General features: G+C 40.1%; 1 protein-coding gene across 4 annotated transcripts in view; it reads right to left on the bottom strand.

The window, feature by feature from the left end:
• Nucleotides 1–4506: 4506 nt before the first annotated feature.
• Nucleotides 4507–16180, bottom strand: part of FTCDNL1 (formiminotransferase cyclodeaminase N-terminal like) — a 34858-nt gene continuing 23184 nt past the window's right edge. For all 4 annotated transcript variants that reach the window (XM_036254536.1, XM_036254535.1, XM_036254537.1 and 1 more), the window contains 2 exons: nucleotides 13913–14098; nucleotides 4507–5402 (listed from right to left, as the gene is read on the bottom strand). In XM_036254536.1, coding sequence (XP_036110429.1) covers nucleotides 4966–5402; nucleotides 13913–14098 — 623 coding nt within the window. In that variant the 3' untranslated portion in view covers nucleotides 4507–4965. The remainder of the gene's footprint in view (nucleotides 5403–13912; nucleotides 14099–16180) is intronic.

Here is a 16180-nt window from a genome sequence, read left to right as displayed (position 1 = left end):
CCACTAAACATAATTTTGGGGTAGACAAAGAATAATACTTATTGATCACCAAAAATTATTTACATTCACCAGAAACAGTATGGTTTATAACAAGGGGTCATTGCTAGACGACTCTAATAAACAGTGATTACTTTTCCAAAGCAGTTGGTCTTCATGAAGATACAGGTACTGAAGAAGTTCAGAAACAGTGACTGATTGCAGGTGGAGTTTCCTAAGAAAAAGTGAAGAGGATGATGCACAAAAGCTTTTGGAAAGGTTTGGTAGGCTGGAGGCATCAGCTCAAAAGCATCACCTCCCTGGTAGGTGAAGATTGGTACTAAAGGAAAGTCAAGTAACTATTGTGAGACTGAAGAGACTGTAATTCTTTCAACTTTACAATCATTTTAAACGGTGAAAGAAACTACCACATTAAAGACATTCATTGGAAAACTCCGCCCAATGGCTTACTGTATTTCCCAATCTTACCCCAGGTCAACACTTAGATTCCTTATTAGCTGAAAGAATAGCAAGACTGTGAAAGGGAACACAGAGTAGAACTTGGACATAAGAAAACAATGACATTAAGAGAACAAAAAGGTAATGAGAAGACAAGGTGAGTGACCATCGATGGGCTCTTTCCATTAGTAACTATGTCCACACAAAGCACATGAGTACTTTCTGCCTTCTCTCGCTTCCTTCAGTTTGGTCAGCTGGTGGGTTACTTCCGACAGGACCCAGGAGGGAAAACAGAAACCACAAAGCATTTCAAAAGAGGTAACATTTTTTAAAAATTGTCCAACAGTTGGAGAACTAAAGGAGCCAGGAGAGATAATGGTGCCCCAGAGAGACAACTGCAGGAAGCGCCGGGCCCCAGCTGCAGGAACAAAGGGAAGAGGCTGGTTCTCGGAGCCTAGAAGCTCAGCGGGGAGGTCTGGCAGATCTGGGCCCAGACCGCTGAAGCTGAGGTGGCAAAACTGCCAAGGCTGGTGCTTCTGCACAGCCTGACGAGGCCGGTTCTGAAAGAGGAAAAAAAAAGAAAAAAAAGCTGGAGCCTGGAACCAAGACCCACCACTGTGAGGTTGCGAGCCACTGCTGAGGTGGGACAAGCCCCTCTCCTCCTGGATCCAGCCCTGCAGCCTCCCCACCCGCACCCCACGCTGCCGAGCCCAATGGGAAACCAGCTGGCAGAGGAGAAATGCAGTGTGCAGGGTCCCGGGGCAGAAAGCCGCGTACAGTACAGAAGGCTGGGCACGGGGCTGGGAGATGCTAGCTGGGCGACGCGCACACTACACATTTACGAAGAGAAACGTGTCCCGTGTTTAGGTCTCTGGCTCACATCTTAATTCACAACAAACTAAATTGCCTCAAAATATTTCCAATGGGGACAGAGGAAATGGCAGAGTAATCCAACATCAGGCTGAGTTCCACCAGAGCCACACTTAGTGGGCTCTCTTCTTACAGCTCCGAGAGCACTCCGAGAGACGGCTGTTAGCGTCTGAACTGCTCTTACCTATGAAAAATGGGCTCCTTCGAAGCCATGTGCAGCCTGCTTAAAACAATAAGCTTTTCTAACCCCCGAGCACGACATACTCCGGGAGCATGGTCTGGATGCTTATCAAACAAGTTCCTGGGCCGTTCTCTGAAGTTTCTGGGCAAGTACAAACAACAGAGTCAAATAAATGCCTTTTAAAAGCGAGGCAGTGGAGCACGTACCCTGTCAGTGAGATCCTCGTATCCCCAGAGTAAACAGTAACATGAGAATATTTATACTAAACAAAACTGTATATCAAGCCTGCGTTGGCTCAGCCAGAGGGAATGATAAATTCCTTGCAGATCTCTCACAGAGCGGTCCTTTGTGGACCACGGACGCCACTTCCAAGATAGCACAAACCAATTACTGAGCAAGGCTTTTCATTATGTTGAGGAATGAAAATATTACCCCCCGTTTTGTTTTATTTTGCAGTTTTATTTTACTTAGCCCGCCCCACTCCCTTAGGCTGAAGCAGTTTTAATTTATTGTTGAATCAAGCCCAAATTCAGGGTGGAAACCAGTGACACCGCCCCCCAACAAAAATAACAACAAAAGCTCCTATCACCCTCATCGCCTAGCTTTTTGCTCTCCTTGTCCCTCTTCTAAGAAACGAAAAGTTGAAGTTTAATGTGGGGTAGAGCAGAAACACTGAAGAGTTGATGAAATGTAAACTCTGTCTGCCCACATTCATTTTGCCCTAGTCACAACCCGCACAAGTCATGGGCAGAGTCTGGCAGGAGAGGGAGGTTAAATGGGCTATGAAGCCACATTCCATACAATGTCCACTTTGTGGTCCCACAGAAAAAAAATGCTGCAGGAACATTTGCACAAACTGTCGGTTTGCTTCTAAGAGGCCAGTATGAGTCAAGGTTAATATGAGTCGGGTTATTTGTCAGTTCATTTTGTCAGATTTTCTCAACCCAGCTTGATAATCCTTAGATGTGATGGCTCTGTCCCAGCTACTTCTGCCAGCTTCAGGCATGGGCGATGCTGATGATACGGTATCTGTCCACGGGTTAAACCTACGGCAACTTACTGCTAGTTCAGATTTTCTGGAGAACCATGGTGGAGCAAGGGAGGATGGCAAGGGAGAAAGACAAAAAAACAACCACAAGGGAGTTAGAATATAAACAAGAGATAAGATGGGATTGTACTGGTTTTGAAAATTCTTTATAACAAAAATAGTAAAATACTGTTTTTCAATACAGGCAAAATTTGATCAACCATTAACTAACTTCATATATAGTGCCAATGTCCATCATCATAGATTAAAAAGGGAAAAACAGTTCTTGTATGTTTGTATATTTAATGGATATGAGAAATTTGCCAAAATTCTATTTAGAAAGTATGGGCTTAGTAAAATGATCTTATTCAGATGTTTGTTTTTCCTTTTTTTATGACTTTTGTGGATATATACTTTTAAAATAATTAATTGTGGTAAAATATACATGATAAAACTTACCATTTTAATCTTTAAAAAAAAATTTTTTTCTTTATTGATTTTAGAGAGAGGAATGGAGAGGGAGAGATAGAAACATCAATGAGAGAGAACATCAACTGGCTGCCTCCTGCATGCCCCCCACGGGGGATTTGGCCCAGAACCTGGGCATGTGCCCTGACCAGGAATGAACCAGCGACCTCTTGGTGCATGAGTCGACGACTCAACCACTGAGCCTCACTGGCCGGGTATTCGTTTTTAAGTATATAGGTCAATGGCAATAAATATTCACATTGTTGTGCAACCATCACCACCATCCATATCCAGAATATCTTTCATCTTCCCAAACTGAAACTCTGTATCCATTAAACAGTTGTTTGGTTTTAAATGGGCCTTGTGAATGCAGTGATAGGAACCTGACAAGGTTAATTCAGGCAACTGGCAAATGAATCAAATCCTCTTACAACCCCAAATAACTCAGTGGCACCATGTGCTTTTACCCTCTCTCATCTGTTGACTATTGATGCCCATAATTGAAGCAAAACTCTAGAATAGATCTGGAAAGAATATTAACTATACATTTCATTTTTACATGTCAGCTTACAAAGTAATTCCATCTAGTTCCCCAGAATACAGCCCTTGGTCAAGATGAGAACTCTCTCCCTATCTTAGAGGTGATGAAAAAACTACGGCTACATGGGAGGCAAAACCAAGCCCTCCAATTCACTCTCCCATGCTAGTCCCACCAGGTCACATGGCCGCTGCCAAAGCGACATAAGAAGTAGGCACTACTGCTTCTCAGCGCTCACCGTCTAAGGAATTGACCCACTGGATCTAACTGAATAGCATTTGCTCTCTTCACCACAGCAACCAAACTTCCTTGTGCCTGAAAACCAAACCTGGTCCCTCATTTCTCCATCTTATTGGTATTTATATTGACAGCAAAAACACCCAAAGAAACATAATTCTGGGAGAAAATTAATATAACCAGATTCAAGAGTCAACTGTAAGTAAAAAAAAAAAAAAAAAAAATAGGATAGATTATTGGATCCTATAAAGGTTTGAATTCAATCTCTTTTTTATTTTACTTCTTAAAATAAATTCACATTATGTGCTCTTATTTGGAAAGACCATAATCTTTCTTGCTAAACAAAATCATCAGAAAAGTACATTTCTTTGTGCTTTATGGATAGAAAGTACCTTATACTAAAGCAATATAAATACTAAAGATTTACATAAAACTGTCAGAATCAACAAGTGGCTTCTTTTAGTTCACAAAATGACTACATATTTTTATTTCTTTCAAATAACATTCTTCCACTGATACTCTTCTCTTTGCTCAAAAGCAATATATTCCCTAAATCTTCAGACTTTCCATTTAAATTCCAAAAAGAATAAACACAATTCCTTGAAGTTATGCCCAACACCACCATTCCATTTCCCTATATAAACATTAAAGAATTAGACAAACGGGGTTTTTGGAGTTATCTCTGGAATAAACAACAGGTTATCCTAAAAGTGGGAAGGCAAAAAAGAACAACCATGCTTTGAACGAGTAATTTTATTTTATAATTCTCTCCACTTTTTAATCACTTAGTACTTGATTTCTTAAAGTACACATTAAATAAATGATTACTTGAAAAATGAAAGTTGAGTACAGATCTTGGGAATAAAGAGTTTGGGAAAACCAAGTAAATCAAGTCCATTTTGGGTTTTGCTCACAATGATTAAAGATGGTTCAGCGGCCATGGCCATGACTCAGTTGATTCAGGAGGGCTTCCACAAACCTGGTGCAGGGTAGGTTCTCATGAAGTGTTAATGGCAACTAGAAATATCATAGGGCAATTATGAACAATCCATAAAGACTGGTTGTTGAACAAGGAATGCTTTCAATCTTCCAACACACAGCTGTAACTAAGTTCTTTATATCTTCTCCTCATCTTCACAGGGAAAAAAAACAACAACTTTGTAAGAACTGGTATTTTTCCTTAAAATTTCCATGAATTCTTAAACTGGATCACATGAAAACACCTTCCCGTATTTTCCAGAATTCCCCAATACTTTCCTTTATTGCATATTCAGCACAGTTCTTGCACTCTGGGGGTGTAAATCCAATTAATGCTCTCCCTATAGTACCAATTCCCCGATCACTCGCCAACTTTTTAACTTGAGCTTCTATGTAATGAGGAGATACATAAGAAAAATGGTCCCCAAGGACACTATAAGCCATGTATCGAGTGTCTTCTGAGGTTTCTGTAACTTCTTGGCCTTCAAAGCTCTCTACATTGCAAGCTATCTCAATTTTCCCTTCATGGGGAAAAGCCATCGCTTGGACGCCCTTCAATCCACTTGCATTTGAGCCCCGAATGGCACTAGCAATTTCTTTTCCCAAAGCCAAGTCTTGAGAGTCTATGGTAACATTGCAGTTCATCACATACGGGCTGGCGCCAATGCCTAAATAATTAGAAAAGCATGTTAATCAAACAAAGCAAAAACCTTCTGAATGTTCTATTCTTTAGCCAATTTTAATACAAGGAGCTACCTTTACTTGGTTCTACTTAAAAATAATACAAATATCTCTCATTATCAACTCCAGAATTTTGTAAAAGATATACAAATACAGTATTTTTTTTAATAACAGAGCTATTTGACCTACAAGCAGAAACCTTTATCTACTCTGAAAGTATATGGTGGTTGTTTTTTCTAGAATAGATAAGAGACCAGACTTTCCAAAATATCAACAGAAAAAGGAAAGCACACTTTAATACTAAATATCAACAGCTTCATAAAGTCTGCCCTTCATTCATTTCCAAGGACATTTCCACAATGTCAGTGTGGAATTCAGCATCAGGCCTAAGGGCCTGTGAGACATTAAACAATCACACTCTATACCCATCCCTTCCTCCCCAAACACACACCTGTTATTACTGAGTTAGGTTAACACTCAATTCAAGTGAACTTCAACAACAGTCTTGTTTAGGGAAGGAGGTCACTCAAAAGTGACAAACAGCCTTGGGATTGATTGGGACAGGAAAAGACATCTGTGTCTCATGAGAATGTGGGTTTGGCAGCGTTTGGAGCACTATGCATACCTCTTTGGTACAACCTGTTGGAGGCACCTCCTTCTTCCACCCCCAGCTTCCCCGGGGCCTGGGACTGCCAATGCCACTCCAGAACCCTGTTACTTTAGAGCTCAGGGGCAAATGTCCCTCTTTTTCTTGTCTCAGAAATGATGCAGCTCATGTTACATAAATAGCACTGCTCTAATTATAGTTTACATTATAAGATGGACAACTTGGTTAAATTAGCATTGGTATAAAAAGCTTAGGTTTGCAGTTTCTTCATTTGGGGGGAACCTTACATTTTTAAAAGCAAGGCTGATTAGGGATTGATGGAGGATAAAAGGCTGACCTCATCTTCAGCATATGACAATTCCTCGGCTACTATTTCAACATTATTTTACTGTCATAGTGTTTTCTTGCTACCTTCAAACTTATTGCTCATGATGTCAGATATCCTTCTGGGTTCACTTTCCCCTAGACAGCCATGGTTTGGGGGGATTTTCTGCCTTAGCCTGGGCACTCTCATACTAATAGATGCTTTACAGAAAATCAGCACACGGAAACCACATTTCGTCTTTTTCCCACACATGTACACATAATGAAACATTTCAACTCTCAAGGCTGGGCCTCTTCCTACTGGGAATTCTGCAGAAATGAATCAGATTACAGTATTTCTCCATAATGCTGATTTCATAAAAATTAAATTTCCTAACAGTCAATACATCTCTCTCCCATAATCTCATACACCAATCACTTACTCTAAATATCTTTGAGAAGTATATCAGTTTTAACATTGCACAGAGTACATTGGAAATTTTTTTTGTCAATGCTAATGTCATTCATTAACAGAAAACATCCAAGCATGGTTTCTCTCTTTCCTCCACCCCTCAACAGGTAGTAATTTCCACAAATCTGATATACCCTATCCTGACTCAAGAAGTGGCCTCATCTTCACCATCACTCCAACAACCTCACTCATGTTTTGCTGAAGAGTACATATATACATGTATATGTATATGTATATGTATATGTATGCACACACACACACACTATATATATATATATATATATACATACACATACATATATATTCTGTTTTAGTAAGCACAACTATTCAAAATACATATTGGGCCTATTGTGCTTTGATATTTCAGAATGTCGATATGTCCAATCAGTATTCAGATAGTCACATGCAGTTTATCAGCTTGAGAGAGTAAGTCACTTTCACTGGAAGTTCCTTCACAGGGACCCGGGCTCTTCCTGCCCACAGGACGGTGGCATGGGCCATCCCATCCCTACAGCCAGGCTTCCTGAATCCACACCCAGCAAATTCCAAGGCACCTTTTACCACCATGTGCCCAATTACTGTCCCTTTTTAGTAGAATTTCTAAAGGTGATCATTCTTGTTAATAAATAAATTCACTGCCAAAGATAAATTATTAAATATAGAAAAAGTTTAGATTTTAAGCCCAGAGCACAAGAGTTTGATAAAGAATATACTTGTCCCAACACTGATTTATTTTTTTAACCCTATTTTCAAAATACCTTCAAAAGCATACTTAAAAGTTAATTATTTCTTAGAAAAATAAAATTAAATATCAGAAGTAATTTTTATATTATGTTTTAAATAAAATATGAGGTAACCACTTAACACAGAATGATCATTTTTTCATGTATACCATTGTTATGTTATTTTAAATTCTTCTACTAAACTTAAATTATGCAATAATTTAATTTGTTTTATTGCTATATCTTACTTAAGCAGTGAATAAACAGAGACAATCAATGAATCCGAGAAGTTTCTCACTCAGTCAGGTAGTAGTTTCCTTTCTGAAGGGGTTATGAGGCCATGATCCATTACTCCCTTGGAAGGGAGAGAGGAAGGGAGGAAGAAAAGGAGGGAGGGAAAAAAAGGAGGAAAAGAAAACCACTTTCTGCCCAAATACATGCTTTCCCAAATTCCTCCGTTTAATCTTTTCCAAGTCCAACATCAATCTGGTGAGTTAATTCTAATGAACCAAATTCTGCTTTTAAATCCAGCAGTTATATTGACCTTATTCAAATGCTGAATTTGATTCTTTATGCTAATTTAAACTTAGTAAGAATTTTTAAACAAGGAAGATAATTAATCCCAGCACATCATATTTCTAGTTAAATGTCATATAATTAAAGTAATTCCATTTTTTGCTCTGAAATTAGAAACCTGATGTAAAGTTTGTTTCTGGTGGGGGTCCGCTCCGCTCCTGTCTCCTGCAGATTGGCACTGGCTGCTCCTGTGGCAGCAGACTCTCCTCACTGCAAAGCTCAAAGCCAGTTCTATTCCAGCGCAACTGTCACAACGCCCTGAAGCAAGCTAAAAACAAGGGAAAAAATCTTTGGTATGATTTCACTTCCATGTGTTCTGTTCTTTTAATGAAAAATTTATCATTCTAAATATTGGTGTTTATTCCTAGTTAAATACTTTTTTTATCAAAAAGAAAAAGAAACTGAGATTCAGTTGCTATTATTTCACAGGAAAATATAACAGGCCTGATGTTTTCCTGACAATTCTGTTATTTTCTTGTGTGGAAACACTGTTTTTATCATATACTGTGCGGCTGGTGATTCAGATATTGTAGAGACCTTATGGTGAACTGATATAGATGTAAACTCTTTTTGCCAGATTGTTTAAGCAGAAAAAAAACCCAAATGCACTTAATTAACATCTGATGTGTAGCTTTTGCAAACACAAATGTAATATTTGTGTTTAAGCACTGGCAGTAATGACTGTGAACTATGCTATTAATGTCTGGTTTAAAGATGCTTGTGGTAGGACCGCGTCTGGAATAACACAAATAAAAAACTGCATTCAGACAAAACAATAGTGAAGAGCCCATTAGAACAATGAAAAAGCACCACTCAGAAGAAACACAAGTCCTTTTTTCCCCTTTAGATCAAAATTATTCTCAAAAATAGCTCTAAGTACCATCATTTTCAATCAATTAAAGGTAAAAAGTTCTCTGTTTTCCTCCATAGAAAGTTTTATTTTAGTGGGCCAGAAGTTGCTTAGGGATGTCTTTAGAAGTTCCACTTACTATACTAAGCTCATCTTTGGTGGCTGGCATTAAAACATGCTTGAGGAGAGAGCTCAGGTGGTGTTTGGGGATGTTTGGCATTTTTGTATCTAAAGAGAGCTTCAGATTTTTGGATTACATTACAATTTGAATAAATAAAGAGATTCTCATGAACCAATGTGCAACTCCCTCAGTAAATCTGCTTTTACTGAAAACCTGCTGAGTGTCAGGAACCATGCAGGTTGCTGGGTATAAAAACATGAAAAATGTTAAAATAAGATAAAACCTAGCCTAAATGTGGTCTTTGCTTCAGAGTAACAAAGACAGCAAGGCAACAGATTTGGAACTCAGGTTCAACAATACAAACAGTTATTACACCAAGAACAATCAGTCATCATTGCATATTGGTACTTTATATTTTTTAGAACATGGACTAAAGAGAAACCATGGCTGAAACAGAACATTTGATGGCTAAAGCCGTAAAACTCAAACATAATTGCTAAGTCCCGTGCTCCCATGGCAGGAAGAATGCAGGACTCTTATGCATGTGGCCAGATGTACAGAAAGGAAAGCTACGTGAGAACCATGTGGCACAGAGCTGGGAGTAACACCCCAGAGATCTGAATTCAAGTTCCATCTCTTCAGGACACTGCCTTTGCTCTGCTGTTTTTTCCTGAAAAATGCCTACACTGTTTTCCTGTTCTGCAAGAAATAGTGAACCTCAATTTCTCAACTTTGAATCTTTCAGAATAGAAATAATTCACACAGGAAATAACAGAAGTAGGCACATTACTGTCACCATGGACTGAAGCCAGCCCGGGTGAGGGTAACCTACCATAGTTGAACAGTGCCCTTCACCAGTTCAACGCCTAAGTCCATGTGTCCGTTACAGGTTGCATATTTAACTACACATTGCGACTTTCATCTCCCATCATCCCAACTGGATTTACAATCAAACAGAAAATTATGAAAATATATTCCTTAAAACTTGAAAGACTCATTCTAAAGCAAGAAATTATTTTTCAAAGACTAAGTAAAAGTTTTGATGTGGAGTAAATTGCATTATTCAATGTCAAGAAAAGTGCCTGATGATGCTACACTTCTGATTTACACAGAGAGAAGTAGCAGGGGCAACTCTCAGTAACCCATTTAAATAACTAAACAGAAGTCCCTGATTCCAAGATGTGCTGATTACCTCCATCTATGATTCCTAAAACATCATATGAAACTATGTAGTTCAAAGAATTGTCCCTGTATTTTTAAACAATGATGCATACAGTATATGCAGGCCATTCACATAACATATCAGCCAGCAGTGTTTAAATTATCCCATAAATGTTTAGCATTTTTAAATATATATGTATAAAGTATTTATTTATAGATCCAAAGTATCAACTATTACTGCTTTGCCCTAATTTATGTTCCCCACGAGCTGGCCAACTACAAACTTTTAAAAGGAATTTGGTTTAAAAGATTTTGTCTGTTTGGCACTGACTGAGTGTTAGTCATTTCTGAGCTCACGTTTTTTTCTCTTCTGTTTATAATATTCTTAGGGAACTTCAAAACAGAAACCTGTTCCCTTATAGATCTGCTTCCTCTGGGGTACTGTGTAGATTAATTTGTCACTGGAAAGTTAACTGTAAGTGTTCAGTTGATAGCACCAATCATTCTATTTAATTTCTTTTTTAGGAAAAGAAATAAACAGCAACAATGTGTTGAGGCTTTTCTGTTTTGATGGAAGAAGTGGAAAAATTTGTTGAGAAACACTGATAGAACTAAAAAAAGTTAGAAAAATATATAAAGCCATTAAATTTTAAAATAAGGGAAATCACCATTGTTGGAACTAAATGCATTGAAAAATTAGATGAGTAATGTTTATACCCTAATGACAGAAGTGTTATAAATTCTACTTCAATATACAGTATTTTAAAAAATGATAGCATTTCATTCCTCCCCACATAAATGTTTTTTTAAGGGAGTTTGTGCAAGCAAGGTAATCTAAGACTTGGACTATCACATATCTTAAACCTGAATTACAATCTGGTTTGTGAAATACTAAACAAATTGTTTATCCACATTCCTTATTTACTGTTCCACCTTGGACATGTGATTTTTCTACTAGAAACTGCTTTGAGCCTATTAAATGAAGGGCCACCTCTGGATGAACAAGACTGCCTAGCATTAGCAACTCTTATAATTTTTATGTTTTTTGCACAAATGAAGGCTTCCACCACTTGTCAGGAGATACTAGCAAAAAAGACGTAGGGAAAAAGCTGTGCTACTTTTTCCCTCTTATCTTGAATCTTCCATCAAATCCAATCTGAATAAATACACTGAAACCCAGCTTTTATAAAACAGACCACTGACAAACCTTAATAATTATCCTTCATGAAAGATAATGGAAACTAGTCACAAGATCAATTTATAGAAATTATGGAAATAAGTTGGAAGCATTACAAATTTTTTAATGTTTGTCTTATAAATATATGAAATAAATAAAATAGATGCATATATATTTTACAATACTGAGATCATACTGTGTATACTACTTTAAACCCCTTGGCTCTGAAACTGGCCAGTCCCTCTGTCTGAGACTCTCACCCACCTCTCCACATGGCTACGGGCCTCGCTGCTCACCTTTGCTCCAAAGTCGCCTGCACAGTGAGGCTTACTTGGATTATCCCATCTAAAATCGCAGTTCACCTCCATCCCAGAACTCATGATTTGTTCTTTTCTTTTTCTGGCTGTAGCACTTCTCATTTTCCAACATACTATATAATTCATTATTTATTAAGCTTGTTATTTATTGTCTATCTCCTCACCCCTACCCACTGGGATATAAATTCTTTGAGGACATATAAATTCTATTTTGCCCACTGATGACAGTACCTGGTACATACAAGCACTTAACAAATTATTCGTTGCATTAATTAACTATAAATTCTCTCTACATGTATTATATTTCCCATGTATCTAAACATTCTTCCACAACATCATGCTTAATTGCTTGCATAATAGTCTTTCACTTAGGTATGCCATGGTTTATTTAATCATTCTCAAATATACTCGTACACAAGTACATGCACCTTTTATTATTTCCTGAGGATTTATCACTAGGAACAGGACTCCTGCCAGGCAGTTATAGCTCTTGATGCATATCACCAACTCACTTCCAAAGCGTTAAACCAATTGATAGTATCATCAGCAGCATGAGTGTCTGCAACTACATCTTTACCGGTATCAAAATTACCTTTAAAATACCATCTTTAAACATTTTTGTGCCAATTTTGAACATTTGGCCTTTAACTCAGATATGCTTTTATATCAGGTTAAAGTTCTCCCCAAACACCCATTCATTCTCCTAGCACTGCAGAAAATGAGAACTGAGTTTTTTCAAGGGTCTGCCGAACCTAAAGCTGAAGCCTGCTCTGCTGTGTCCTAACACCAGCCCCGCCCCTGCCTCCCGCCCTGCCTGGCACTGCGCTGACCAGGTGCGCAGGGTGGTCCCGCCGGTCCTCTGTGAGGCTCAAATTAGAAAACGGAACAAGATGTCTGAGAATTTAGTCACAAAATTTAACTTCTACACTTGTGAGACAAATCGTGGGAAAATACGCTAGGTTCAAATTGTCAGGGAGCAGGCAGTTTCTTCCTTTTTTCCATAACTATTAAAACACATTCATAATCACTTCTGTATATACCTCCTTTCTACAGGGGAGAAATAAACGGCCCTTTAGTACTGCGTTTGGCACTTAGTAGCTATTATTTCAACTTCACAATCTTATGGGGGAGGTACAGTTATTCTATCCATTTCATAGATATGGGAACGAGGTTTGGGATTCAGGAACTCTTGGAGGTCACACAGCCAATAAGCAGCAAGGCCAGGATTCGAGCACCGCACAGCCCTGGTGTTCGCGTTGCCCGACTCCACTCGCCTGCAGACACCGCTCGTTGAGGGCAGGTTCTGCACCAGGCACTGGCAGCCCAGGCCTCCGCAAGGGCAGCAGAGCTGCGCCGGGAGGAAAGGCATTTCCTATGCCTGCCCACCTCCTGAGTACCCAGTCGTTTCATAACCGCTAAGGTATTAACTGACTACCAAAATGTTACCTAACGGGGTTGAATTTGTGACTCCTCCAGAAGATATTTGACAATGAAAGAATTAAGACTCAAATAAATGGTGCCAGGATGGTCAAGTGCGGGAACTAGGGATGGAGTTTTGGAGAGGGGCGCTACGCCTTTCCCACAGTAAGCCCTCCACGCGCGAGGGCTGGAGCAGCAGAGAAGCCAGAGCCGGTGAGACCCAGGGGACGGGAGAATGCCATTCCCGGTGTGTGTTCTCTGTTCTAGAAGCTTGTTGTCTAGAGAAGCTTTTCCCCAGCGGCCTCCAGAACTGATTTCCAGTGTATGCATCAACGTGGCCACACTGGATGGTCAAGTTCTGAGAAACTTGCCTACCCAAGTAGTAACCTCTACTTGAGTCCCTACCTGCCAAGTGCTGCCATCACACCAGACACAACCTCACAGCTGGCACAGCAGCAGGTCTCCAGGACCCTACCCTGGTGTCAGGAGCCACAACCATTTTCATCATCAAAGGCCATGCTGCAGGGCTTGTTATGTATCACGAATATCACTCTAAGGGACTTTCATCAAATACCTGAGGAGGGTTCTAGCCTCTCTGATCAGCTTATGACGACGACACAGGTGAGACTAAGAGCTGAGACAGACCCTCACTCGATTCGACAAGAAGCCCCGAGTGTAACCTCCGTAACGCAGAGGAGACCAAGTAAAGGGAAATCTCAGGATTCTATTATCAAGTTTAAAAACAAAAGCAGAACAAGACCATACTGAGCACCTGTTAAACCACATCTTCGGGCAGGTGCAGCTCCCAAGTCAGGTTCGAGAGCACTGAAATCCCTCCTCGTGAACCAGCCCAGCTGCTTCCTCCTCTGGACCAGAGTGCGCTTCGCCGGCAGGTCAGCCTCCCCGAAGAGAAACACGCTGCTGCCCGGGACATGCAGGACCAGATTCTCAGCAAGGCCTGCGGGCAGTGGGAGATGGTAACAAAATCAGAATGGGGCCCAAAGAAAGAAAATAAAGCATTAATTTTTTCATTGTGGTAAAATACATTTAACACAAAATTTACCATTTTAACCATTTCTCAAGGTAAAATTCAGTGGCATGAAGTACATTCCCACCATTGTGTAGCCATCACCACTAAAGCATATAATTCAAATTCATTTTTAAAATCAAAGTTTGAGCACAATTTATCGTCCCGTGAAGTCAGTCTCATAATAGTTTGTCTTTGTACAAGGAGGCTAGAGTTTCTAAGCCATTACAAATCTAATTTCACAAGGGAAATTCATCACTAAGATTAATGAAATTGGTGCCTTCAGTTTTTGAACAAATTTATAACAGCCCCAAATTATGTATATTGTTAGGAGAGATAAGAAGGGCCAGATCTGCACTGTCTGACATGGTAACCCCTGCCCACATGTGCTATTAAGTTTTAATTTTAATGAATTCAAATAAAATATAATTAAAAATTGAGTGTTTCAGCTGCACAAGCCACACGTCAAGGGCTCAATAGCCACATGCAGCTAGTGGTCTCCTCACTGAACAGCGCAAACAAAGAACACCGACATCATCACAGGAAGTTCTGCTGGACAGCGCCAGGCCAGCCGTTCTGTAAAAAACCCTAATAGTTAGGCATAACTTTATGGCAGCGACTCTGAATGACAGTATTTTTGCATCATCTTCGTCCATTCTTTATATCCAGATTCTGTCTTTGACCTTATCTTCTCAAGATAGGTTATAGAATGGCTATCCTGTTTATTCTAGAGAACTGCTTCAGAGAACCTCTGTTTACAGCCGATAGCACGTTTTCATGGGGGTAATGGCAATGCCCTGTAAGCAAGGGCAGAGATAGTATACATTTTTGTCTGATGTATAAAATGTAGGTATTTAGGAATTTGGGTAGTGGTCTGGGACAGCAGGAACGTGGGCCTTCTTTACGGGAGGCACATCAGGGAACATCAGGGGCTGAGACCGGGCCTCTGGCCTCATTAAGCATAGGAAAACTCTCCAACTGCAATTTTAGGGTTTGTTCTTTGTTTGTTTCTAATGTAGACTGCCATGTTGCTGGGAGGAGTTAAATGTGTAGGCTACAAAAAAAGACTTTATATTTCTGGGTTGTATGAAGTCTTGGGAAGTGTTCTTTCTCTGAGTCAGGTAGAGACTCCAGCATTAGAAGCCCGGGATGTGACAAATCAAGAAGCCAAGAAAATCTCCAAAATTAACTAAGTGATCTCTACTCCTTCATTTTTTTTTCTTTATTGATTTTAGAGAGAGAGGAAGGGAGAGTGAGAGAGTTAAAAACATCGATGAGAGCCCTGGCCGGTTTGGCTCAGCGGTTAGAGTGTCCGCCTGCGGTCCGGAGAGGCCCGGGTTCAGTTCCCGCTAAGGGCATGTGCCTTGGTTGCAGTTTGTCCCCGGCCCTGGTTGGTCGTGCGGGTGGCGGCCACTCGATGTGTCCCTTTCACATTGATGTTTCCCTCTCTCTCTCTTCCTCTCTCTCCCTCCCACTCTGTCTGTGCAAAGGGTGGAAGAATGTCCTCGGATGAGGATTAAAAACAAAAAACAAAAAACAAAAAAACATCGATGAGAGAGAACTGGGGATCTGGCCCACAATCTGAGCATGTCCCCTGACCAAGAACTGAACTGGTGACCTCTTGGTGCATGGGTCGACGCTCAACCACTGAGCCACACCGGCCAGGTGATCTCTCCTTCTTTAGTATGACTCTAAGTTACTAAAGGACCACTGCTCCTGGGGAGTGGGTGAGGCCAGATGCCAGGACACATACAGTCAACTGAGGTTTCAAAATTGTAAAATAATGTTTAGGCAGTTGGCTAAACTCTCAAATCTGGAATGGCAGAGGATGGGGGAGAACATTTTGGAGAGTTGTCAGATGTTAAGATGTCTTAATATCCCAACTCTCCTAATTGTTCGGATCACTGATATCTGCTCCAATCATAATTTAGAGTGACCCACACTTTGGCCGTTGCAGCCTACAACACAACCTGTGATGCCCGCAGCCTCTCCGGTGGGGGCAGAGAAACACAC

Source organism: Molossus molossus, unplaced genomic scaffold (genome assembly GCF_014108415.1).
Source record: "Molossus molossus isolate mMolMol1 unplaced genomic scaffold, mMolMol1.p scaffold_m16_p_11, whole genome shotgun sequence".
In the NCBI taxonomy this organism is placed as follows: domain Eukaryota; kingdom Metazoa; phylum Chordata; class Mammalia; order Chiroptera; family Molossidae; genus Molossus; species Molossus molossus.
The sequence above is the reverse complement of the archived record's forward strand: the minus strand, read 5'-3'. Positions and strand labels throughout refer to the sequence as shown.